Source organism: Bacillus rossius (assembly GCF_032445375.1).
Source record: "Bacillus rossius redtenbacheri isolate Brsri chromosome 9 unlocalized genomic scaffold, Brsri_v3 Brsri_v3_scf9_1, whole genome shotgun sequence".
NCBI lineage: Eukaryota > Metazoa > Arthropoda > Insecta > Phasmatodea > Bacillidae > Bacillus > Bacillus rossius.
In genome coordinates, this window is record NW_026962012.1 from 12,286,238 (window position 1) to 12,311,345 (window position 25,108).

The 25,108-nt window shown below is 40.6% G+C and overlaps 1 protein-coding gene across 1 annotated transcript in view; it reads right to left on the reverse strand.

Annotated features, from left to right (window-relative positions):
• Nucleotides 1–1,082: 1,082 nt before the first annotated feature.
• Nucleotides 1,083–25,108, reverse strand: part of LOC134542558 (uncharacterized) — a 237,757-nt gene continuing 213,731 nt past the window's right edge. Inside the window, exons 3-7 of the mRNA XM_063386920.1 lie at nucleotides 17,996–18,091; nucleotides 15,281–15,512; nucleotides 10,053–10,279; nucleotides 4,542–4,790; nucleotides 1,083–3,068 (exon numbers count right to left, since the gene is read on the reverse strand). Coding sequence (XP_063242990.1) covers nucleotides 2,237–3,068; nucleotides 4,542–4,790; nucleotides 10,053–10,279; nucleotides 15,281–15,512; nucleotides 17,996–18,075 — 1,620 coding nt within the window. The 5' untranslated portion in view covers nucleotides 18,076–18,091 and the 3' untranslated portion in view covers nucleotides 1,083–2,236. The remainder of the gene's footprint in view (nucleotides 3,069–4,541; nucleotides 4,791–10,052; nucleotides 10,280–15,280; nucleotides 15,513–17,995; nucleotides 18,092–25,108) is intronic.

Consider the following 25,108-nt stretch of genomic DNA (forward strand, 5'->3'; position numbering starts at 1 on the left):
GGTTAGGATTTAGGTTTTTTTTTTAAAGTTCTTGATGTGCGCTAGAGATGCAGCCCCTACAGACATATGCAGAAATTATTGGTTTTGGCACAGACAAAATCTGCAAGGAGTAGAAATGGATTTTTTTTTTCAATAAATCACAATGAAAAATACAGCAGTCCAATGAAGTCATTATAGAATAATAAAATAGAATATATAATATTATAGAATAATTGTTAGAATAATGCCAAAAACTGTTGTCAAAATAAATGTTTGATACAACCAACCATTGCTGCCAGGGGTGGAAAAAAACAGGTGATGAAGGGGGGAGGGGAAAGAAAAAACTTCCTTTGTAGAGACACTATTAAATCCATTCAAGTTATTTGTAAACCTAATAAAAATCATCTAAATCTTTTAGTGACAAAGGGTAAAAAACAGGTGTAAAAGGGCAAAATAAACTTATAACTTTCTTATTACAAACACTATCAAATATATTATAATTTATTGTAAATATTCTATAAAACTTTTGTCTGAAACAATTTTTGGTATGACTAAACATGATTGCAAGAATTAAAAAAAAAAAAAAAACAGGGGTTGGAATTAAAAACAAATTATGTATAACTTCCTTACTACATACATTATCAAACTCGTTCAAACATACTGTAAACCTAAACAATATCTTGACCTTGGTCCAAAACAAATTTTTATTTGAGTACTTAACTAGTGCAAGTGCTGAAATATAGTGTTTAAAGACCAAAATAATTTCTTGCTACCTTAGAAGGCATATTTTAAGTTATCCAGAGCTGAATGCATTGAATTAAAAACGTGTTTGCTGTGTGGAATATATTATAAAATGTTTAATAAATCATTTTGTGTATTGAAGAACATATAGGATGTTATGTACATTAATTTATCAAAATCTACCTGTACATATAAATGATTCAAAGGGTATTTTTTTTGTTTTTATTATGTAATCTTCCTAATATTTAAACATATCAGTATGACTTTTTTTTATGCATACCATATTCATTAGGTACTAACTTTTTTTATGATTTAATTTTTTTTTTGTATTTGCAGCACAGATACCTACCATTTGTAGTATATTGTTTTTTTTTTTAATTTGACTATTTGATCATTTTGTGCATGCTAGTTAAAGAGAAAATGAGATCTTAGGGTTTACATGCAGTACATTTCACAACTTAAAACTGTTCATAATTATTATGAAACTCTCAATAGTTACCTTAGAAGAACTACTACATCATAACAGCTAAATTAGGGGGAAAAAAAACACTTTGACTGTAGTTGTTTAGTAGCACAATGTATATGTACCTACATAATGGTAATATTTATAATAAAAGTGCTATTGATATGTTAGTCACACTTTTTTCACTAGATATTTGTGATAATGTTATCAACATATTACATGTATTTAATAACTACCTCTAAATTGTTTTTCTTTGCAGTCATGCAACCACATAGATTTAATTTTTTGGGTATGTAAAAGTAATGGGTATACAAAAAAATAATGCTAGGGTAATTATGTACATATGAATATACATGGCTTCCAAACCACTGGAGTACCAACTTGGTGCTGGTATATGTATTTGTAATCATACTGTCAACCTTTGTCTCACAAGCGAGAGGCATCAGCCAGAAAAAACCCAATAGCTAACCTACATTTTAACTTGAAATATGCAATGTTTGTTTCACAGTTTGCCGACCTGATATGCGAATTGTATGATGTAGATGTTACATGAGTGCTTATTTCCATGACACTCATGAATAAATAAGTGTATGTTTCGATTTTTTTAAATGATAATGGCATCCATATATCATAAAATGAAGTGACAGTAACCATTGAATTAAATTTGCTATGAGATATGTAATTTATCTCTTCAATAATATTTTTTTCTCAGAATTACAGAGATTTGCATTGATTTTTCTAACCATTCTTCACAAACTAAATGACTGGTACAAAACTATCTCTTAAATTGTTAATATATCCTAAAATTATTGTATCACAAACATCAATAAACTACTGCATTGGAAGCACAGCTGCATTTTGCATAAAATGTTCAAGATTAGATTGCAAATGTCATTGCAGCATACAAAATGCATTAGCAGCAGTAATAATGTTATTTTTTTTTTATTAATAACAAATAATTACTGCGAAGAGCGCCAGATGAGTTTCCTTGTAAGACTGTGGAGTAGTATGCAATATGAGTGCCTGAACAGAACACTGCAGCGAGGACGTCTCTCACTGCGCGTTGACTTCCAGCGGCAACACCTGGTTCTGCTGCTCGTCCTTGGACTCTGGCCGGGGCTGCGTGTAGTCCGGGATGGGGTTGGGCCCCGGCCCGACCTCCTGTATCTTGTTCTGCACGGACACGAAGCTGCTGCGGATGTTGTCGAGCGCGGCCGCGAGGCCCGACTTGATCTGGTTGAACTCCTGGGTGACCAGCGACAGCTTGCCCAGCAGGTAGTTGAGGTGGCCGTCCACCTCGGACATGCGGCCCGTGATCTGCCCCACCTTGCCCTCCATGCTGTCCATGGTCTGCAGGCTGCCGTTCACGTACGTCTCCGTCTGCATCTGCAGGCGGTCCAGGGCGCCCGCAGACGCCGCCAGCTGCTGGTACATGATGCCGATCTGGCGCCACACCTGGCCGATCTCCGTCTCGATCTTGCGGCTGACGTTGGCGAGGGCCCCGCTCTGGCCGTCCAGGATGGCGCCCGAGATGGCGTCGAAGCCGCGCGTCACCGTGCCGTTCAGCCCCTCGGAGCCGGCCTTCACGAGGTCGCCCACCTCCAGCAGGATGCGGTGCACCCCGTACTCGACGCGTCGCTTGGTGTCCAGCACGTCGTCCGCGGTCTGCAGCACGACTGTCTCCACCTTGGCCAGGCCGCGCACCTCCGCGAGCAGCTGGTCGTAGCCGCGCGCCGCGCCGGCGTAGGCCGTCTCCGTCATCACGCCCGTCTCCGACACCCGCCTGAGGATCTCCTCCTGGCCGCCGGCGAGCGCCAGCTGCAGCTCCTGCACCTGGGACTCCAGCTTGGCCGCGGCCATGTCGCTGCCGGCCGACAGCTCGTACCTGCGTCACACGGTCCTACTTGCTACTGCAACTAAATCAAACCAGCAAGCTGTAGCTCATATTCCAAATAACACACCTTAAAAATGGATTGGTCTTCACCATCTAGTAGTTCCCTAACATTAAGCCACGGTTAGCAGTAAGCATCCGGATTGCGTTAATGGCTCGACGTGGTGTGGGGCCTAACCTTGCTCAATTTTTGGAGTTTCTGTAACTTTAATGGCACCCACACAAAATACCTAACAGTTATTTCCTGTAGACACTTGGAAGCGTAAGGAGGAAGTCAGTAACTATCAGACTGTAACAATTCATAAAAGCTCGGGAAGATGTTACATGTTTATACTGTGGCAGTTCTAATACTGAATAAATATTGGACAAAAAAAATTAAAGATGCAATATGTTAAGAACAGTTCATGTGCCCCTCCAATTATCGTTGCACAAGCCAGAGAAAAAGTACCAAAACGTCTTGTACTACGTGTACTGAAACGTAAATGTGCCTTCAATCAGCCATAGACTGACGGTAGTGAGCAAGTCAGCTGGCTTGTGACCTCACGGTACATCTCGGGCAGTGGCGAAGCCAGCTTGGAAAATTGGTGTTGTGGAGAGAGGAGGTGTGGAATACCTCTCAATTTAAAGACAATTTTAATGCGTTTCTTACATCATGTCAACAAAAGTTCTAACCTGTAGCACTAAAATAAATTTTAAAAAAAATACAAAATATATATATTGTACCGGCTTGAAGGGTTAGGTGTGAACTGGGTACTGTTGGTGACCACAGGCTCGATGCTACCGAATGACTGCCCTGAACACGGCGTTACTGTTGGTGACCACCGGCTCGATGCTACCGAGTGACTGCCCCGAACACGGCGGTACTGTTGGTGACCACCGGCTCGATGCTACCGAGTGACTGCCCCGAACACGGCGGTACTGTTGGTGACCACCGGCTCGATGCTACCGAGTGACTGCCCCGAACACAGCGGTACTGTTGGTGACCACCGGCTCGATGCTACCGAGTGACTGCCCCGAACACGGCGGTACTGTTGGTGACCACCGGCTCGATGCTACCGAGTGACTGCCCCGAACACGGCGGTACTGTTGGTGACCACCGGCTCGATGCTACCGAGTGACTGCCCCGAACACGGCGGTACTGTTGGTGACCACCGGCTCGATGCTACTGAGTGACTGCCCTGAACACGGCGGTACTGTTGGTGACCACCGGCTCGATGCTACCGAGTGACTGCCCCGAACACGGCGGTACTGTTGGTGACCACCGGCTCGATGCTACCGAGTGACTGCCCTGAACACTGCGGTACTGTTGGTGACCACCGGCTCGATGCTACCGAGTGACTGCCCTGAACACGGCGGTACTGTTGGTGACCACCGGCTCGATGCTACCGAGTGACTGCCCTGAACACGGCGGTACTGTTGGTGACCACAGGCTCGATGCTACCGACTGACGGTGCCGAGTCGGCGTACCTGGCGTCCTGCAGGAGCTCGTTGGTGGCGTTGCTGAGCTTCTCGAGCTCGGTCCTGGTGGGCAGCTGCGCCAGGCCGCCGCCCGTCTTCAGCGTCAAGGCCTTGAGGTCGTCCAGCACCTTCTGGTGGCTGTCAAGCGCCGTGAGGAACACGGCGTGCCAGTCCAGGCTGTCGGCCTTCCGGGCGCCCGCCTCCAGGTGAGCCTCCAGCCGCCGCAGCAGGCTCTCCAGCTCGCCCAGCGTGCCGGGGCTGCACGCATCACAGCTCTCAACAACTCCTCGCTACACTGTCACACTGTCACAGCACTAGGCCACCATTACCCACCATTACCCACCATTACCCACTATTTGTTATACCATTTTTTTTTTTACGTGACGTCTAATAAATCGATAACTACGGCTGCACGCACGAAAAAGTGTCCCGTTATGCACATTGTCCCATTACGCTCATTGTACGCATGCGCCGCATCTATCTCTCTTCCACTCGATTGGAACAACCATCGATTTGACTTTTTCGAGGCACATTAAAATTGAAACACTCCCGTTCGTTTCCTACTTTTCCTATCATCGTCCTATCCTGAACAGAATAACACAGATTGGAAGAAGTTAAATAGCAAACATGTATAAAAGTTATAGTTAAAATAATCTCTTTTTTAAATTAATTAACATATTTGAATTAATGAGTGCAAATAAAAGTAAATTTATCAATTAAATTGTAGATTTCATTTCACTCTTTCTTTGTATCCATACAAAATAGTGATAATTCAATAAAAATGATTCAATTTTATTCATAAAAGTATGCAATCATTTCATCAATGTTTTGTTATGACGTTGTCACGTTAAACTATCGTCCGTAAACCGACTTTACAGACAACCAATTTTCGAGGCACATTAAACTTGAAACACTCCCATTCATTTCCTACTTTGTTAAACCCAGAATTTAAAGAAAACATCCAAACACTAAATTTACATGCTAGAACTGAAAACATGATCCGTGTGTATCACATAATTTTAAGGTTAGGTTGCATATAAATTATATTAACAAAATTGTATTTTTCAGCTTACTATCAGAGTAAACTCAAGCATTAAACTTTTTTTTTTTTGACATGGAGTTGCCATTGCCTAAGGGGTTTGAGCCCCTGTGTCGATGGCTCTGCCACATGCCATCCAACCAGAAATCAGTATTTAGTTGGTGAGACTGCGTGATCACGAAAGCCCACCGTCTAGTTGGGCAATGTGGATGTGCTGTAGCTATCAACAGGAATGACTGACAAATGTTGGTTCTAAAATGTTATAGTTAGCAAGAATGTACTGAACATGCTTGATTCATGTTGAAACAAACATTTATGCCTGGCTTTAGGTGGTCGCCTCAGTGGGTCGCCAAACAGTGTGCATAGCTCCAGGCATCAACGCGCTGTTTGCAGGCAGCTCAAGGATTCTTGAAAGTGTATAATAATGAACAGAATTTAAGAGCCATTGCACTTGTGTGTAGAAGTTTTGTTTCAAGGTCTTGTTGAATATGTATTTTTCAGGCTAAAATGAGTGTTTTCGTGGATGTTTTAAGATATCAAAAAAATTTTAACAAAATATTTTTAAGTGGTATAGTGAAGTTCAGTGAGTCTTTATTTTGAATGTTCCAGCATAACATTACAGGGTTGAAGTCCCATAGAGGCATGCTACCGAAGAGAAGGCTGCACGCCAGTTGGGTGCCTGGTGCGTAGAGGCAAAGAGGCGTGTCAGGAACCCAGGGTTGTCGTTATCGCCCCAGTGTGTGCAGCCAGGCTGCCCCCTTAACAGCAAGCCGTGTGCCAAATTTGTCACTGTAGTGGACTTGCATTGGCCGTGTAAACTTGGGGTTATTATAAACATAAAAGTGCAATTATTATGACTCTTAATAGTAAAATCTCTTTACAGCATGCCTGTGTGAAACAAAAACTTTCAAACTGATTGCAAATTTCTGGTCAAAACTGTCTCATCATATGAGGTGTTTCCACGTCTCTAACAAACCTTTTTTTTTCCCTCTTTCAGAAAGAAACAATATTTAACAAGCATTCAATTATACTTTGAAATTGTTATAAAATATTATAAATACCAATCAACTGTTTTAACTATATATTATTTCCAAAGGAATAATATATGAGATCTAAATACTAAAAAACCAAATTCAAAGCACAAATAGCATAACAAAATTATGTCACTGACGGTACTTTTTGTTCACTCGTAGCAATACTGACATAACGGATGTGAGTGTGAGGACTGCGTGCATGCCTATCCCCTCTCCGTTCTCCCGACACTACGCCACTCTCGTTACTACTCGAGTCGAATGAACCAAATTCCGTTTACATTTGAATAACCCTCGTACTAAGAGAAACAAAGGGCCAAAATAGAAATGCAGGCTTTTATTCAAGTAAATACAACAGTTACAGAGACCGTCTGGTAAAACTTCACATTTTAACAAGGCATAAAAATAAGAAGTTATTTTACCAAAGTTATTTCCAACTTAACTTGCAGTGAATATGTAAGATTATTTATTATCAGTGCCAAGTATCAATTATTTTGCAAAGTAGATTTTAAAATAATTTCATTTAAAAATAAATAGACTAGCCTTCAAGGTATTTCTTGCTAGAAGCCCTCCTTTCATATCACAAATTTGACTTTCATACATCCAACTTAGGTAATGTAAATTAAAGTGCATAAAGAATTGAGTAGTAGGGTGAGCACTTAACTGAGAAAATATTACGATTTTTTCATCAAGGCAGTACAAGGTAAAAAATGTTTTCATATCCAATTATTCATATCAAATTTTACTGAAGAATAGGCTACTGTAAGAGAGATTTAGAATTTTATAACGAAAAGTTATTACACATAAGAATAGCATACGGTCCACTTGATTCTTAGTGTCTGATAATAATGACTATACTTATATGAATACTTTGAACCAACAATCTCTACCTCTTTATAACTTCAAAGTTTATTTACTCTTTGAAAATCAAGAAGGCTGCAAAAAAGTGGACAAGAGGGTCTAGCGAGTGTATTTGTAATTCTCCCTTCCACATTCTCTCAGTCGAGTTGAGACAACTCTGTGATTCTGAGAGTGAGTGAGAATGTTCCAGCTCTCACAGTGACTGGTGACATATCCTCAAGTGTATGCAGAATTTCTTTCCAACTTAAACTGTGCAGTAAATCTTTTTTACCCAATCATCAAATTAATATAAATGTCAAAAACTTTTGTCAGGGCAGAATCAATCTATTTAATTTTTTTCCGTATATTAACTTAACACTAGCCTATAGTGTAGTGATGTATTAAATGGATACGGGCTGGGAAGGGGTCTAATTATGCCTCAGGCCTAAGCCTATATTTCTAATAATACTGGTATTTTAATAGTTAATAAATTATTTGTCAGAATTTCTGTGAGTGTAAGTTTTTACACGATGATTTCTTCTAAATCAATGGTTTACATGTTCAATTTTGATAAAATTTCTTATTGCATTCTTGAGCAACCTGCATTGTGAACTCTAACTCTAGTGGCAAAAAAAATTCGGCCAAAAAAAACGTTGCTGAAATATTAACCGTAGTGAAAGAAATGCGTAGTGTGACATCGAACTTAGTGTTTAATATTTCATTACTAGTGCATTTTAAATACATACATTTGGCACCAAATTACATACAATGTTACAGTACCATTTGTAAACGAACAATCGTGGCATTGTTTATATCCGCTGAGTCCAGCAGTTCTGTTAGTCTCATTTGCATTACTGTTTTGCCATAATATATCTGTATATTTAGATCTTGTTTTGACTGTAAACCATATGTTTGTATATGTATTGCCATTTTTGAAACAATTTCCCAATACCTCAATACCACCACTGATATCAATCAACCTTTACAATTACTGGCCCACTATACAAATAAAAAATGGAAACAAAAATTTTTATAATTATGTTTGAGAATGTAATTTTTTTTTCTATGTTCAAAGCAGGTTTATTGAAAACTGTGCATCACTTATTTATTAGGTAAACATCTTCATTTCTATTTACTTGTAGCTAAACAGTTCTTAGGTACCTAATAATTTTTTTACTTTCTTTTGAAAATTGCCGATGTTCATTGGCTGTATCTATGGCTGTATCTCTTTTGGTCTTTATAGGCTATATGTGTACCTGTTATACTGTTTTACAACCATCGGTGTATACTTGTATCCACTGTTATCTTTAGAGGCTATATTTTTACCTGTATTACTGCTTTTTACGTTCATGTTTGTACTCTTTATATATTTAACATTTAACTTATATTTTGAAGTGTTTCACGCAAATGTGTAAAACACATTTATATTGTAAGCATTTAGAATGCTTCCATGGTTGATTTTGCTTGTTTAATTAATTGAGTTAGTAACCCAGCCATACTGCAGCTAAATTTCTCACAGTTTCATCGTTGTTTGCAGAGGCTATAATATTTCATCAGTTTCGCTCCTCTTTAGTATGAGATCGCATGAGATATACTTTCATAATTGATTTTACTGTTTTGTAATAGCTTATAAATATAAATAGTAGTTGAAAAACTAACCTCTTTGTACCAGTCTCCCTTGGTTGCTTAGCAAGAACAATTTTATAATAAAGGGATTGGAGTGCTAGCTGCCAGCGACACAAAGCAGTTTCACAGGTACCAAAAAGTGACCCCGGCTTCCGTGACGTGTAGGTATTTGTGATAAAACAGTTCCGGCAAATATTTGATGTATTTATATCGTTACTAAGTTACGGAGTGCGAACTTCCGCGTCGGGTCGCCCACCATCCACATGTCAAGGCAGGGCCAGAGCGAGACCGTCGCTGTCCTATATAGTCATCAGCTCGCGGGTCTTTCAGCTGCCAGAAGGAATGACAGTCTTCTCACTCATGCTTCCGGAACAGCGTCGGGTGGAATATTTTTTTTTATTTTTTTTTTTTTGATAGCCGAGACGGCACATCTAGGAGTTCTGCATGATTACCGTCTCTGTTCTATGACTGTGAATTCGGGAGACGAAAAATGGCGTAGCGATCTGTTGCAACATGCGTGAGTGTCTTCGAACTCGAACATTTCTTTTTTCGAAACATCCATAACTGAAATCAGTAATCTCGCAAATGGTGTCTACATCCTTAACCTTAAGCTCACTGTTACATAATTGTTTGGTAATTTGTAACCTATAAAATTCAATTTAAATTTTGTTTCAGGCGCAAGTTTAACCAGTTTTATTTTATTCGGTTGTTAAGATATTAATTTAATAACAGGTTGAGTAATATCGTTCATGTTAGATACTATCAACGTAGAAATAATATTAATGAACAGTAACCACGATTGAGTTCATTTTACCAAACATTAAAACTAATTTTAATCTATTTTCAAGGCAACCACACATGTATCCCTTTGATCGCCACATTATCACATGATAATTGTAATACCACTGAAGAAGAGTGGTCGCCCAAGCGTGTCCCGCAGCGTGGTGAGATGGACACAGACGGGTGGAAGACAAGACGCAGTACCTGCCGTTGGCGGCGATGTCCTCGTCGGTGGTGTACACGTTCCTGGCGTTCATGGGGTCGAGCATGAGCACGATGCGGTCCAGACGGGCGCTGAGGCTGCTCTCCAGCGCGTCCAGCCGCCTGCTAGGTGCTCCCGCCTCCTCGCCCTCGGCCGGCAGGGCCCGGGCCGTCAGCGCCTGGACGCGTTCCAGCGTCGCCTGCTGCTGCCGCCGCTGCTCCTCCTCTCGCTGGACACGCGCACACAGTCACCCTCAAACCCCGGACCACCAGCCTGGGTGGCCGGGAGAGGTCGGGTAGGCCTCCGCCGGACCGCGGGTTCGCTGGGTGGATTGAGGAGTCCCAGCGTGAGGCGCGAGACTGGGGTAGCCGGAGGGCTAAGGGAGCATCCAACTTTCTGGTCAGCCGAGTGGGGTAGGGGGCCGGAGGTGGTACACATGCTGGGATGGGTTCCTCAGCCCCTGCGTATAGCCAGAGCTCTAACGCCCTTCCTGGTTGCGTATGAGGCGTGATCCGCATCCACGCCCGTGGGGGCCCCAGGGTGGTAGGGCCTAACGGCTAAGAGCGTTGGGTTAAGAAAGAAAAGGGGTGGAAACCCCTTGCAGGTCATAGTCTCACTCAAACCTTCATGTCCACATGTTAGCAACACGACAACTTCTGGATATACGCAGGAAGTACTTTCAAGCTGACACATGACCTAAAAAGTTGCATTACTCAAAATCCAACCAAAGAGGGTTGAAACGGGGAAGTTTTAAAAAAAAATTGAATATCACGGCAATTCCTTTTATATGAAAGAAAAAAAGGTTCATCTCTTTGAATATATAACTCCTAAGAATAGCATGTGTGTATGTAGCTTTTATGCATGTGTAACTTTTTTGTGGCTTATCATTTAGCTAGAAATACCTACTAAACTTGGTGAGACTAGATAAAAAATGTTGATTCCCTCGCTGTAGAGTTTGACAGGAGTAGGGCCGAGACCAAGACCAAATTGGCGGTCATATCGGCTTACCGGAGCCTGGTATACGAGGAATCCGGGTGCTTTTAGGATTTTCAACATAATTAATTAAATAAGTATTTTTTTGTAATTGTCAGGTATCGAACCAAGGATGGATACCAATCGAATAAATCTTTATATTTATGAGTGATTTTTTTTGATGATTTTTGGAATTTTTCCCGAATTTCTAGCAAAATAATTACGAATTTCCAATATGTATGTCAAATGTCATCGTCGACTTACTGTAGGCTGGTTTTAGATGAATTTAAGCTTCTTTTAGGACTTTCTATCATATTTATTAAAATATGTTTTACATAAAATTAATTTTTTTTGCATCGATAAAGTATCGAACCAAGGACAGGAACTGATTGAATAATTCAGTATATTATTTTCAGATTTTTCAAATTAACTTTGGAAATTTCCACTAATATTCGGCTAAATAAATACAGATTTCCAAGATGGCGACCAAATGACAAGATAGTGGGTGTTCCTGGCAATAAATAATTAATGCACTCTAGCGGATAAATATTAAAATAAGAGAGTAGCACCCTCTAGCACACGAAAACAAAATGGCAGCCACCAGCAGACAGACGCAAGATGGCGACTTCCAACAGACAAAAATTAGGTGACGGGCGTCACATCGTTCTAGCTGGCAATATCTACCTTGGCATTTGTGGTGGGAGGTCAGTCTGTCGGTGGCATCCATGGAGGAAAGATCCATTCCTCTTTTTTTTTTCTTTTTTTTGGTCTCGACAGGTTCGAATCGAAGACTCCATGACATAAAAGCGTTTTTTTAATAAACATTTTATATTGAATTGTTTTTTTTTTTTATTTTTAAAATTTTTCCGATTATAGTTACGATTTTTCAAGATGGTGGTATGTTTTTATTTAAAAAAAAATATTAATTTTAATTTTTTTCCCGATTTCCTAGCATAAAAATATGGATTTTAAAGATGGCGGTCGTAGCTAAAAGTTTATCGGTGAGACAATAAAATGGCGGCCATGGCATTATAATTGTCTAGGTCATGACCTTGGAGGCTTAGGGATGGAGGCTCGTATATGCGGTCTTTAAGCGGACATTTCAAGCCACTGGCATTTTTAATGACTAAAATTGTAAATTTTCCCTCAAACGAGAATTTTTCAATAGAAATAGGGAATTTTTTTAAAAAAAAAACTGAAAATTTTGTAGGATTTGGGAGAATTTATTTTGCAAATTTCTGCCAATTCTGAGAAATTTTGGCAAAGTTGGAGGTCAAGGTCATCCAAGATGCCCGCCGTGACGTCATAATCCAAATGATGGTCTGCTTCCGGCTCCATAGCCTGAAATCTGTCCTCGGACCTGTATTTACTTACTACTCACTGAGGTGTGTAAAACAGGCCATGAAACAGTTCAGGGGGGGGGGGGGGTTGAAGAATAGTGACGTTCCACTGTGTTGGTTTCAAACGAAGATTGCCAGCTTGCTGCAACTTAGTAGAATTTTTTAAGCCTCTTTTAGGACTTTGTATCAGTTTCATTGAAATTATTATTTTTTACATAAAAATCAATTTTCTTTTCCATAAATCAAGTATCGAACCAAGGATTGGATAGATCGTATGAATAAATAAATTAAAAGGTGAATTTTTTGATGAATTTTGGAATTTTTCTGAATGTCTATCTAAATTACGAATTTCCAAGATGGCGGCCAAGATGATATTCAAACCAATAAGGCGGCAGTACACTCGGGCAGACGATGTGACTAGCGTTCCTGGAAGCAAATACTGGAAATAAATATGGCTGCCCCCAGCAGACGAAAAGGAGATGGCGGCTGTAATGTCATAATCCTAGATGGCGACCTCAAGCAGACGACAAGATGGCGGACATGATGTAGGTGGTTTAGTGCGGCTAGACGATGGGGAATTAAGCCGCTATGAGGAATTTTCTTTTTTTGGGGGGAGGGGGGAGTATTTTGAAATTCGAATTTTTGAATTTTTTACGGTTTTTCCCCCCTCAAACAGGGAAATGTTATTATTTTTCTGAGTTTTTTGTGGATTTATTTCCTAAAAACGAAATTTTAGCAAATTTTGGAAATTTTAGAGTAATATTTTGGTAAATTTTGAAAAAAAATTGAAGTTCAAGGTTAAGGTCATCTAAGATGGCCGTCGTGACGTCAGAGTTCGGTCAGTCATTTAAACCAGGGCTCGGAAATACATTTAAATACTACTCTCACTTTAGTTTGTTATATTATTATGTTTGAAATACAAAAACCAAACAACATAGTTAATAACAAGATAGATTTATCGAACGTTTAGGCAGAGTTGTGACACTACAACGGCAACGAAAACTTTCTTTTCTCTACTTAGAACGTTGCGCTATCACATTTCAATGTTAACTAAGGATTGTCCAAAATTGTATTGAATTTTTTTTAAGTTTTCATATGTTTATGATTATAAATTATACTTAATTCCGTGCACCGAGAGCAAAGATAATAAATAGAAAATAATAAAAATAATAACTATCTGCTACTTAGAAAAAAATAAATTATTGTGCTAAATTTCTTCGCAAATGAAAATATTTAGTAATTAATAACTGGTTTTAATTTAATGCATGGATATATTTTATTTTTGTAGGAAAAACATAATCTTAACACCCTTGTCATGTTTTGAGATTATATTTTGCAGTTACAAAAAGTAGCAATAAATTTTTAATATTTTTAACGAACATTAGATGGCTTATATTTGTTCAATAAGCTTTTCTTTCTACAGCACAATTCTTTAAGATTTAAATTAATTTTCATGTTAATATTTTATAGTTGTATACACATTTGTAATTTCTGATCCAAGAACGGGATTCGTGGAGATGATTTAGGATCAAATCCACATTCAAAAGGTTGTACGTGAAAACAAAAGAAGTGTCCAAATCAGGTACCGTGTATTAAGCAGGTGTGAATACTTGGTTCGTATGGCATGCAGACTAATAGACCGCATGCACTGACCGCGCTGTAATTGACATGTGACCACATTTTCCAAAGTTTTAATGCTATGAGTATTTGATATTTCATTATAAGTGGGTTTTAATATACCCTGCATGTAAAGAAGTTACTAGTTAACTTCTAATAATTTTTAATTAAAGTTCATAACAGTTGGAATACCGTTTGTAAACAAACGTAGTCCTTGGTAACGTAACTCAAAATCAGCAGATTTTAACAGTTATATTGGCCAGTCTTAAGTCATGTGCGCAGTTGACACTAGTCGGCCAATGTCTATGTTTGAACTGGTTAGTTCGTAAATTGGTAATTCAAAGGTATTCAGAGCAAAAATCTCGTGCGATTTTCAATATTTACAATCATATTATGTCACAAACGTAATAGTCTTGTAATGAAAGTAAATAACTTCACCGTTAATATTTTTTTTTGCTAAGTTATGAACCTAAGTCTAGCTTATTATATTTATTTTGTCGTCAAACACCAACATGACGAATTCGTACCTCTGAATTTTACGAGTTAAGTTGAATACAAAGTACAAGAAATAATAGCAATTTAGAAATATGTAAAGTATTTTATGATACAATATCGGATAACGTGACCTTATCATGTACAAAATCTGGCGATACAAACAACTGTCCCGATCACATCTCTAGTCTACGGCCCCGCGCGCACGAGTGCGTCTATTACACGAGGTCGTCTATGACAATAGTGCATCCATGACACGAGTGCATCTATGAAAAGAGTGCGTCTATTACACGAGGTCGTCTATGACAAAGAGTGGTTCTATGACAAGAGTGCGTCTATGACAAGAGTGCGTCTATGACAAGAGTGCGTCTATGACAAGAGTGCGTCTATGACAAGAGTGTGTCTATGACAAGAGTGCGTATATGACACGAGTGGTTCTATGACACGAGTGGTTCTATGACACGAGTGGTTCTATGACACGAGTGGTTCTATGACACGAGTGGTTCTATGACAAAGAGTGGTTCTATGACAAGAGTGCGTCTATGACAAGAGTGCGTCTATGACAACAGTGCGTCTATGACAAGAGTGTGTCTATGACACGAGTGGTTCTATGACAAGAGTGCGTCTATGACAAGAGTGCGTCTATGACACGAGTGCTTCTATGACACGAGTGCGTCTATGACAAAGGTGCGTCTATGACACGAGTGGTTCTATGACACGAGTGGTTCTATGACACGAGTGGTTCTATGACACGAGGTCGTCTACGGCACTAGTGCATCTATGACAAGAGTGTATCCGAGGCACGGCACCTGCAGCGCGGCTCGCTCCATGTCCTGCAGCCTCTGGTCCAGCGCGCCCACCGCCTTGGCCACGGCGTCGACGGTCAGGTCCGTGGCGCGGTGCCTCTTCTCCAGCCCCGCCAGCGTCTTCTTCAGCTGTTCCCCCAGGTGCCTCTCGCGCGACTCGTGCCGCTCCAGCTTGTCCGCGTTCACGCGGAACATGCGCACCAGCGCCACGATCGCCTCCTTGATCTCCTGGTGGCTGCGGCGCGAACACGTCCGGCACTCACTACAACCTCGTGCAGGTGTACTCTGCCCATAACTTACTCTTGGTTCGGTTTACCAAACCTCACCAAAGGTAAAAACACGACGGAAGACTCCGGGATCTCAGGTTCAACGGCACTGCTTTGTTGTTGTATTCAAAGAAATAACGAGTAGAGAGGAAATGCCGACTGACTCATCACGTGGTTCTTACAACCAACAGAATACCACAAATATTTATTAAATTAAATCACGAAAAGGAACTGATTTTACAAGAAATAATAACCTTTATGTCTCGGTTCAGGCCATTTATTCTTATTTAAATTATTATTTTTTATATAAAAATAATATCATCATGATGAACATACTTAAGTTACAAAGATAATGAGTATTCAATATTTCAAAACAATAAATTATTTAACTTACAAGCTTGGGGCCCCGTACTTTAATAAAAAAAATATTAAGACAATAAGCACATGGCTGGTTACACCAGTGGCAAATACAAAAAATAATAAAAACATTTTTGAGGTAAGTAACTAAAAAAGGATTCATTTTATTATTATTTTTTAATGAAGCGACTGAAAGTTCCTTTCACTTGATTATTTACAATCAGGGGCGTAGCCGGGGGGGGGGGTTAGGGCTTCTAACCCCCCCCCCCTCCTTAATCACCTTTTTTTTTTCTTATCTGAAAGCAGGTTAGCTAAAAGCCTGGGTGTCTTACTGCCATCACCGGCCACTGCACTGGAGGGGAAGAGTAAGCGAGCATCTACCGATTCTCCTTCCCTTCCCCTAACCCTGTCTCGAGCAGAAGCTATAAGGTTGTGACGCCGTGACGGGTCCCAAGCTTTCAAATATCTTACACCTACTGTATTTAACCAGCGCGGTAATTATAAGCAGGTGGTAACTGGGTAACTCTTCAAGCTAAAGCTAATTGTTTCCAGGAATAGGCCAGTTCTGCCGAAACCCAAACATTTTTATTCCTTTTTTTTTATTTCTAGCTTCGAGCATGATTTATTATTTGGAGTTTACGTGGACAAGGCACTTGGATTGATTAAAATATCTTTAATTAATTTCTTACTTCATCACTAAAAAAAAATTTATTAAAAAATTAATAATATTTTTACCATTACAATTTTTAAAGTTAAGTACCGAAACTGCTCAAATAGCACTATTTTACACCTTAAAATCCAAATTTTTCCGGGGGAGGACCCCGGGTCCCCGCTTAAATAGGGGGGGGGGGGGACCATGCTTCTTAACCCCCCCCCCCTCCATACACAAATCCTGGCTACGCTACTGCACACAATAGGAGATATTTTTACATAAAATCATTGTGATAATACCAGGAATATGCTTTAGCTATGTTGAGTGTCATTGTCATATTCACAGAGATGGTTGGTGAATGGTTCATATTTGTGCTGTGTGCGAGTTTGAAGGAAACATGACGTGTTCAGTTGAAATGCTTGAGGACTCGTGTCACATCGCACAAACACGCCACGCAGTGGTGTCGATGTCCACTTGGATCGAGTGCCGCAGGGGGCAAAATTTTCATAAAAATGGAAATGAAAAATAATTATTGAAACTGCTTAAGGCAAGCATATTGGAAATATTCATTTGAAGGCAATCAACAACTGAGACAGTGGAAGTTTGAGTACCGACCAAAAGGTTTTTTAAAACAAGTTTTAAAAGTTTTTTAGCTATGCATTCCAGGGACAGAGCAAAGTGAGTCACCAAATAGAGAAACTTCTAGACATTAGTGTCTCATAGCCTGCCACAACAATACACTTTAAGAAAATAGGAAACGAATATGGTAGCACGAACATACAATGAGGCACGTAGACTAAGCTACTTACTGCATTAAAGTGACGGAGTCGCAGGTAAGAGTTATGGTTCACTTCATCACTTCTTTCCATCTCTAGTCCCAGTGTAATATGATACAAAGAATTCAATTCTGATTGGTAGTAGACTGCTCATCCTTATGAAATAATATAACGGGTTTTCGTTGAGTGAATAATTCAGAAACTTAAAAAAAAAGGGGAGAGGGTGAATGTGGAAGCAATCTTCAATACACTGAAATTATTAAAGCGTTAGCGTTTTATCTTATTGATGGATGAATAAAAATAAAAATGTTTTATTTTTAACCCACGGGGTAATTCCATTTATAGGCATAATACACATGACTTAAAAAATTGCGACCTAAGAAATATAGCGTAGTAAAAAAAAAAATGGATAAATAATACACAACTAATTTACCTAAAGAGTGTGATTTGGCAAATATAAAAATAGTTAATGAAGGATAAAGAGTGTGAAAAAATTAAAGGTGGTAAATTATAATTTATATTAAATCATTTCAACAGAATCTGTTGATGTTAAATGCGTTGAAAAAGTGGTCCTAAGATATGGCTTGGTTATAATTACTGAATGGGTCATGATAAGAGGTCGCCGCGCAAGAGAGGTGGGTTGTAAAGAGGGAGGGGGGGTACTCACGTGACTTCCTTGGTCTGGGCGAGGGAGGGGGGCGCCCCCACCAGCGCCAGCGAGACAACACACAGCACGCACAGCCTCATGTCGCCTGGACCCAGCCTGCACAGATCACAACAATATCAATTACCGGTAATTAAAAGTAATTATAATTATTTATATCAATAAAAATAAATGCATAACAATTGTAAAGCTATTATGTTGTTACGAGTGAGTAAAACGTATTCGTAAGGATAAAACAAATAAATGTTATACAGTTTTATTGATTACTGATATTTACATTACTAATTAGATCACCCCACTTAATGTCTGTTCACAAATCACTAAACAACTGTCAAGTTCTACATATCTCACTCCTCACTGCACCTGTCCACACACACACACAGTCTCTCGCCACTCAGTAACACTCGCAAATTGTGGTCTTTCTGCCTCCTCGCCGAACTCGCACTTCACTCAACTCGGCTCTTGGAACTCAACTGCCGCGGAGGCCGTCGTCGTCGCTTTTATACCCGTGGCAGTCCTTTCTGGAACTGACTGGAGTGGTTGTGGCCCGTCGCGTCATCCCTGCCGACCCGATGCTCGAAGCATCCAGAATAGCGACGCTCATTCACGCCACTCCATGCTATGGCCTCTTTAAGCCCGCGGAATTCCCAGACCACTCGGGTGTAGGTAACAGCGCCGAGGAAAGACGGCGTGGGGGCAGGGAGTGTGGCGAGGCCGGCCGCTATAATCCTCCAAGGTATGCGTGTGACGTCAGTGGCCGTGTGGAACAGCCAGGCTGCTCAGGTAACTGGCGCGCGTCGCTCTCTTGCATCCCACGATCGCAACACATCCCCCTCCTTAAACCTGTTCGTCCAGAACAGGTAACACATCTCTTCTGGCATATTATCTCAATCGGTCCAAATGTACCATCTTAACTCGTCCCTTTTTTCCCCTCTGGATGCAGTAGACCACATCATTTAGTCGTTTCAAGACTTCATACGGGCCTTTCCACGCTGCTTGAGGCTTACCCACACAGAACCATTATACATTTTAAATACTACTGTACTTTTTATAATATAATACTTAAGTAATAAGATAAAAATTATTGTTTATATAGTGATTTCTGAGGACGTTTGAAACGCGTTAAAACAAGTTTTTTTAAGGGATATATATTTTTTCAAAATCTCGGACTCCCCATTTAACTGCCACCCCAAACACCACCAGTCACCCCCTCCCCCCCCCCCCCCAGAAGTTTGAAGCTTCGTCCGCCACTGGAAAAGCTCATTCTCTTCTTTTTTTTCTTTTGGCTGGTAATTAAATTCAGAAGAAAATGATCCTTCAGGATTTTCCTCCTGAATAATGAGGCGGCAACCGCAGCATAATGAGAAACGGTAATGATGGAAGAGGATCTGGAATATCTCCGCGGGAGGACCGCGGGTTCCCAAATGAAAGGACTTGCAGGATAATTCCTCGCGCTGCTGTGTCTGCAGAGTGGACCCGGGGCGTGGCACGCCGTGTGTCGACCTAGGACAGTTGACCTGACGGCGTGCATGCTTGTGGTCGGGTCGGGAACCTGCACGTCTGTTGCCCTGGAGCGAAGTGACGCCGTCTGTGTGCGGGGTGGATGAATAGTTTGTCCGAAGTTGTAAACATGTTCGATATGGGAGCGAGCATTAATGATATTTGAAAATGATGAAGAAAAAAAAATTGGTTGTCTGTAAAGTCGGTTTAAGGACGATAGTTTAACGTGACAACATCATAACAAAACATTGATGAAAGGATTGCATACCTTTATGAATAAAATTGAGTCATTTTTATTGAATTATCACTATTTTGTATGGATACAAAGAAGGAGTGAAATGAAGTCTACAATTTAATTGATAAATTTACTTTTATTTGCACTCATTAATTCAAATATGTTTATTACTTTAACGAAGAGATTATTCTAACTATAAATTTTATACATGTTTGCTATTTAACTTCTTCCAATCTGTGTTATTCTGTTAAGGATAGGACGATGATAGGAAAAGTAGGAAACGAATGGGAGTGTTTCAAGTTTAATGTGCCTCGAAAAAGTGAAATCGATGGTTGTTCCAATCGAGTGGAAGAGAGATAGATGCGGCGCAAGCGTACAATGAGCGTAACGGGACACAGCGTAACGGGACAGTGTGCGTAATGGGACACTTTTTCGTGCGTGCAGCCAGCGTTCATCGATTTATTTGACGTTCTCACGTCAAAACCACCGCGGATTAAATACTACTTATATTATTATTTCTAAGTTTATTATTTTTCTTGAATTTTCATGACTAAAATTACAAATTTCCCAGACAATTTTTTTTAAATTTATTTTTTAACATATTTTACAATTTTCTGAAAGACATAAAGAAAATTCAACCTCCATCATCCCTATAGCTGGTCTAGTTCAAACAGGACCTTTTATATACTACTTTATAGTGTTAATAACTTGCGAAAAAACGCCATCTAAAATATGCCTTCAGTCTGTTTGAATGCAGACTCGAGCATGACATTTTCCCCAACTTCACTGAGTAATTTCTATGACATTTCCAGGATTTCACGTAAATTTACTTATTTTCCCTAACAATTCACACTTCCCTGAATTTCCAGAATGTGGACTCCCTGAGTACTGGTTTCAATCCAATTAAGAAATAGCAACAACGCTAGGTGGGCGGACTCCTTTTAAGTCCGGCTCCCTGAGAGATAGGCAGCACGTGACAACTAGCTACTTACTCGGATTGCGGACTGCCTACCTGTCAGGGGTGAGTAACTGTTTATTGCCGCCTAGCCATAAAATAAAAGCTAAATGGGGCGGAGGATTTTTCTAATGGAGACGAACTCGACAGACCATCGTCTGCGCAGGTCTGAGGCAACAACCTGGAACTGTGACTGTATACGTCGCCTGGCCATTTAGCCCCTGGGCGCCGATAGACGAAATTTGTTTCACCTAGTTTTTATTTTATTTTAGTTTATTTTAATGTAACATCGACAACCGAGACATTAGAATCGATAACACAAGATGTCGGCTCTTCCTGACTGGAAGGCGACAGTCCACGGGCTTAACACTGGCTGGGAGCTTTGCTTTAAAAATCTTAAATCGCTCCAAACCGGTAAATCATCAAATACCAAAAACACCCAATGTTAATAAAGCCAAATTAATAATCAGAAATGTTCTAAAATTAAATGTAGATAATTTTATATCAAAATATATTTTCTTTAGAATATTAAAAGTAGGTTTTACAATGCGAAAGACAAATAATGAACTGAGAATGTTCATTAAAAATGACCGCAACCTTACTAAACCACTAACAATAAAACTACCTATGATATAGATTGTAAAAATACCTAAAAACAATGACGTCACCGCCAACTCGCGCACTCAGTTACGTGTCCCGGTGTGCAGAGCTTCAGGAAAAACGACCCGCCAACCGTAACACACCAAACTTGAGCTAAAACATTATAAATTAAATTATTAACCTTTAAATAAATCACCATTTATGTGTCAAAGAAAACCATGCTAAGACTTGTCTTCAATAGTAGGTATGTAAGGGCAAGTCCTGAAATATGTTATGTCTATAGGTATATGTTACTAGTCTCAAATTTGACAGTTCTCAAAGCAGTACCTATCAGTCGTATACCTATTTCGACGGTCACTTGCAAAGTATTACATTATGTTTATTCACGAACACTTGACTCCCACATGAAGGAAGTTACTTACAAGCAATATAAAATACTGAGAGCAGGTGACAGGCGGCGGAACAGTTGTGACGTTTCGGGAACTAGACCGGTTCTCGTCATCTAGGACAGCTTGAGAGCCACTACACAGTTCTGCCACTACAACTACTTCCGTCTCCGTGTCCGAAATGCTAACTCACGTGAATGAAGCTGGCGTCCCCAAGACGATCCTAGGTACGAGGAGGATCTCCCATCGCTGGAGCCATTGCGAACTTTTACGCGAAATTTACCCCAAATCGCGAAAAATGCGAAATATTTGCTAACCACGAAATAACACCTCAATGTAGAATTTAATCGTGAACTACCGACCATTGGTTGATGACAAGAAGTCCGTTCGAATTTATTTGTAGAAATAATGGTTGCCATCCCACTGCCGTGTGGTTAATGCGTTTGTCGTTTACCTTTGATCAAAAATTACAATATGTAACTGAAATGATGATTTCAAGCACCAAAGAGGCCCGTGGTCGGATTTAGGCCAGGGTCTGTTCAATTTATTTTGTTTAACACGTGTCTCTTCCAGAGATCACGTACTGCTTACAATTGACGGTCGGAAACTAACAAGTAACAGTTTACCAAACATAACAGCGTGAAAATTCTCATCAGCGCCGTTATTGCTATATCTTTTGAAAAAATACACGTGAACGAAAACTGCACGAATAAAATAAATTCGTGTGTTAGTTAAAATAAATGCTTATATTAATAAACATCATGATATTTAATTGACTTTTCTTTGATTATTTTTGTGGTGTTGGCGCAAAGGCTGAACAGGCGCTTTTTCGCTCCAAGTCCAGTATTTACTGTGTTTGGTAACTACGGGCTTTGGAGTTGCTTGGCTTATGGGTTGTAGCCGCGTCGAAAGCAAAGATACCACCGACGTTTCGGTCGACGTTGCAGTCGCCATCATCAGGGTATAGTTACATTCTGAGGTCATTACCGCCGAATCCTCAAATGCCCTCTGAGGCTTTGTGTGTCGTGACGCCAGAAGCAGAGCTTCCACAAATAACTGGGTGCTTGTTACATTTACCTTGACACAGTTTTCATGATTATAGTCGCTGATGTGTTCTTTAACTCTTGTGATCATTCGCCTGCCAGTTAGTCCTATAAATAATTTTCTACATGAACGTAGAATCTTGTACACACCGGCTAGATTTTCGGTAGATGTCAGGGATCCAGAAATCTTGATTATAGGTTTGATAACTGCATGTATTTCGTGCTTCCTGAGAATTATGGCCACTTGGTCTAAAATACCTTTCATAAAATTTCAGACCGAGTGGCCAGGTGAGGTGAGAATTTGTAAAATGGAAACTCGTATTGATTAAATTTAACTAATACTACTAAAAAATATAAAATAGCATAAAGTACTAATGAAACACCTTGATTCAAAAAAGTAAAATATATCTTCCCGACAAAATGCTTTTAAAGGAAAGGAAAACGATTGATGTCACACTGACAAGAACAAATTTCTTCATGGTAACGTCTTCGAGTTCGATACGACTACTGCGACAACACCCGTTGAGGGTCCCCCCAGTCACTAAGGCCTATGTTGCACAATGTCGAGCTGTAAGCCACCGTGGGCACCAAGAACGAGTGCAGTGCAGTGTAGTGTAGCGTGTGCAGGAGCAGACGGCGATGACACCAGGTGGGCGGACCACTCGCCGACCTGGGCTGGGGGGAGGGGGAGGTGACCACATTCCGCCCAGGCAACCCACCTTGCAGTTGCAGCTACAGTCGACGGCTGTCTCCAGAGGACAGAGACTCCGCACCCGCTGAGCCAATCACCGAAATAAACAAGGACGGGAGTAAAAATAAGTATTGCGCCGGAATTCTTTGGCATATCTATCCTCACATGCATAACATGTCGAGTGTATGCCGGCGCTGTCATGGCCCTTCAAAGTATAAATGGTTATATTTTAAAGTATTTTATATTTTAAGTAAAATAGTACTTTTTTTGGTGTAAATTTTTGTATGCCTTTTTTTTTTATAATTGACGAACATGTTTTTGATTCGGAGGATTATCGGTCCATAACTAACTAGCTGCTCGTGTACTTCCGTGTAACATTTTTGTAAGGGCCATGTAACTTCGTGTAGCTCCGTGCGCCTTCGTGTGCAACTGCGGGTAGACCGTCATCCCGGTCATGCTACCTGTACCCAGGGGCGAAGCCAGGGGAGGGGGGGTTAGGGGTTCAAACCCCCCCCCCCCTTAGGATCCAATCTTTAATTAACTTCTTATTCATCACTCAAACGAATTTCATATTAAAAATTAATAAAAAATTTACCATTACAATATTTAAATTTAAGTACCGAAAACAGCTAAAATAGCACTATTTTACACCTTAAAATCCAAATTTTCCCGGAGGAGGACCCCCAGACCCTCTGCTTTATTACGGGGGGGGGGGGGCATGCTTCTTAGCACCCCCCATACACAAATCCTGGCTACACCACTGCCTGTACCATGTCTGCGGTGCGTCGCTACGAGCACCTGCTCAAGCACACGACAGGCCAGGGACGTGGACAGCTCCGTGTGCAGTTGCGACTCCAGAGTCAGGGTGTGCTGTGTGGCCTTGCCAGCTCAGGGAGCCTGCAGCGACCAACACCCGCCTCTTGAGCGACTCGTGTGCGCCGGCGCACGGCAGTTCCCTGGTAGCTGCTCTGGGCTAGTTCCCTGGTAGCTGCTCTGGGCTAGTTCCCTGGTAGCTGCTCTGGGCTAGTTCCCTGGTAGCTGCTCTGGGCTAGTTCCCTGGTAGCTGCTCTGGGCTAGTTCCCTGGTAGCTGCTCTGGGCTAGCTCACTCGGCAAATCATCCTGGGAGGCAGCCGGACCGACGTCATTCCGATGTCATTCCCAAACAGAGAGCGACACCAAAAACGGACGTGTTTGAAACCTGTCACTCCAAGACTAAGGCCGGGTGTACACACGTGGAACGAGGCACGAGACGAGACGACGCCACATTTGGTCCGACAGTAGTTGACTTCCATGCACTTGCACACGAGCAATGCACGCAGAATCATGCGCGGCACGATGGCAGAAAACAGTCGCGATCAGACACGAGGCAACAACACCGAATGACTCTGCTCCAACTTGGTCGCGAGCAGACTGTTTGATGGCTGCAGGGTTTCTGCGCGTGCGCGAGTTAAAAAAAATTATCAAACAAAAGCACGCACGCCGTAGTGTGCATATCCTTTATTTACTCTATGTTAGTGTGTTTATAGCTGGCTATTCAAATGCATTTTTTTAACGTAACTTAAATTTGAATAAATAATTACTTTTTTAATTGATTTATTCTCATTATGTAGTTGGATGAAAATCCATTGGTATGTTTTGTAAGGAAAATATTATCCATCTTTGAAGGATTATCAAAACATGATTTGATTCCAAGAATACGGGAAGA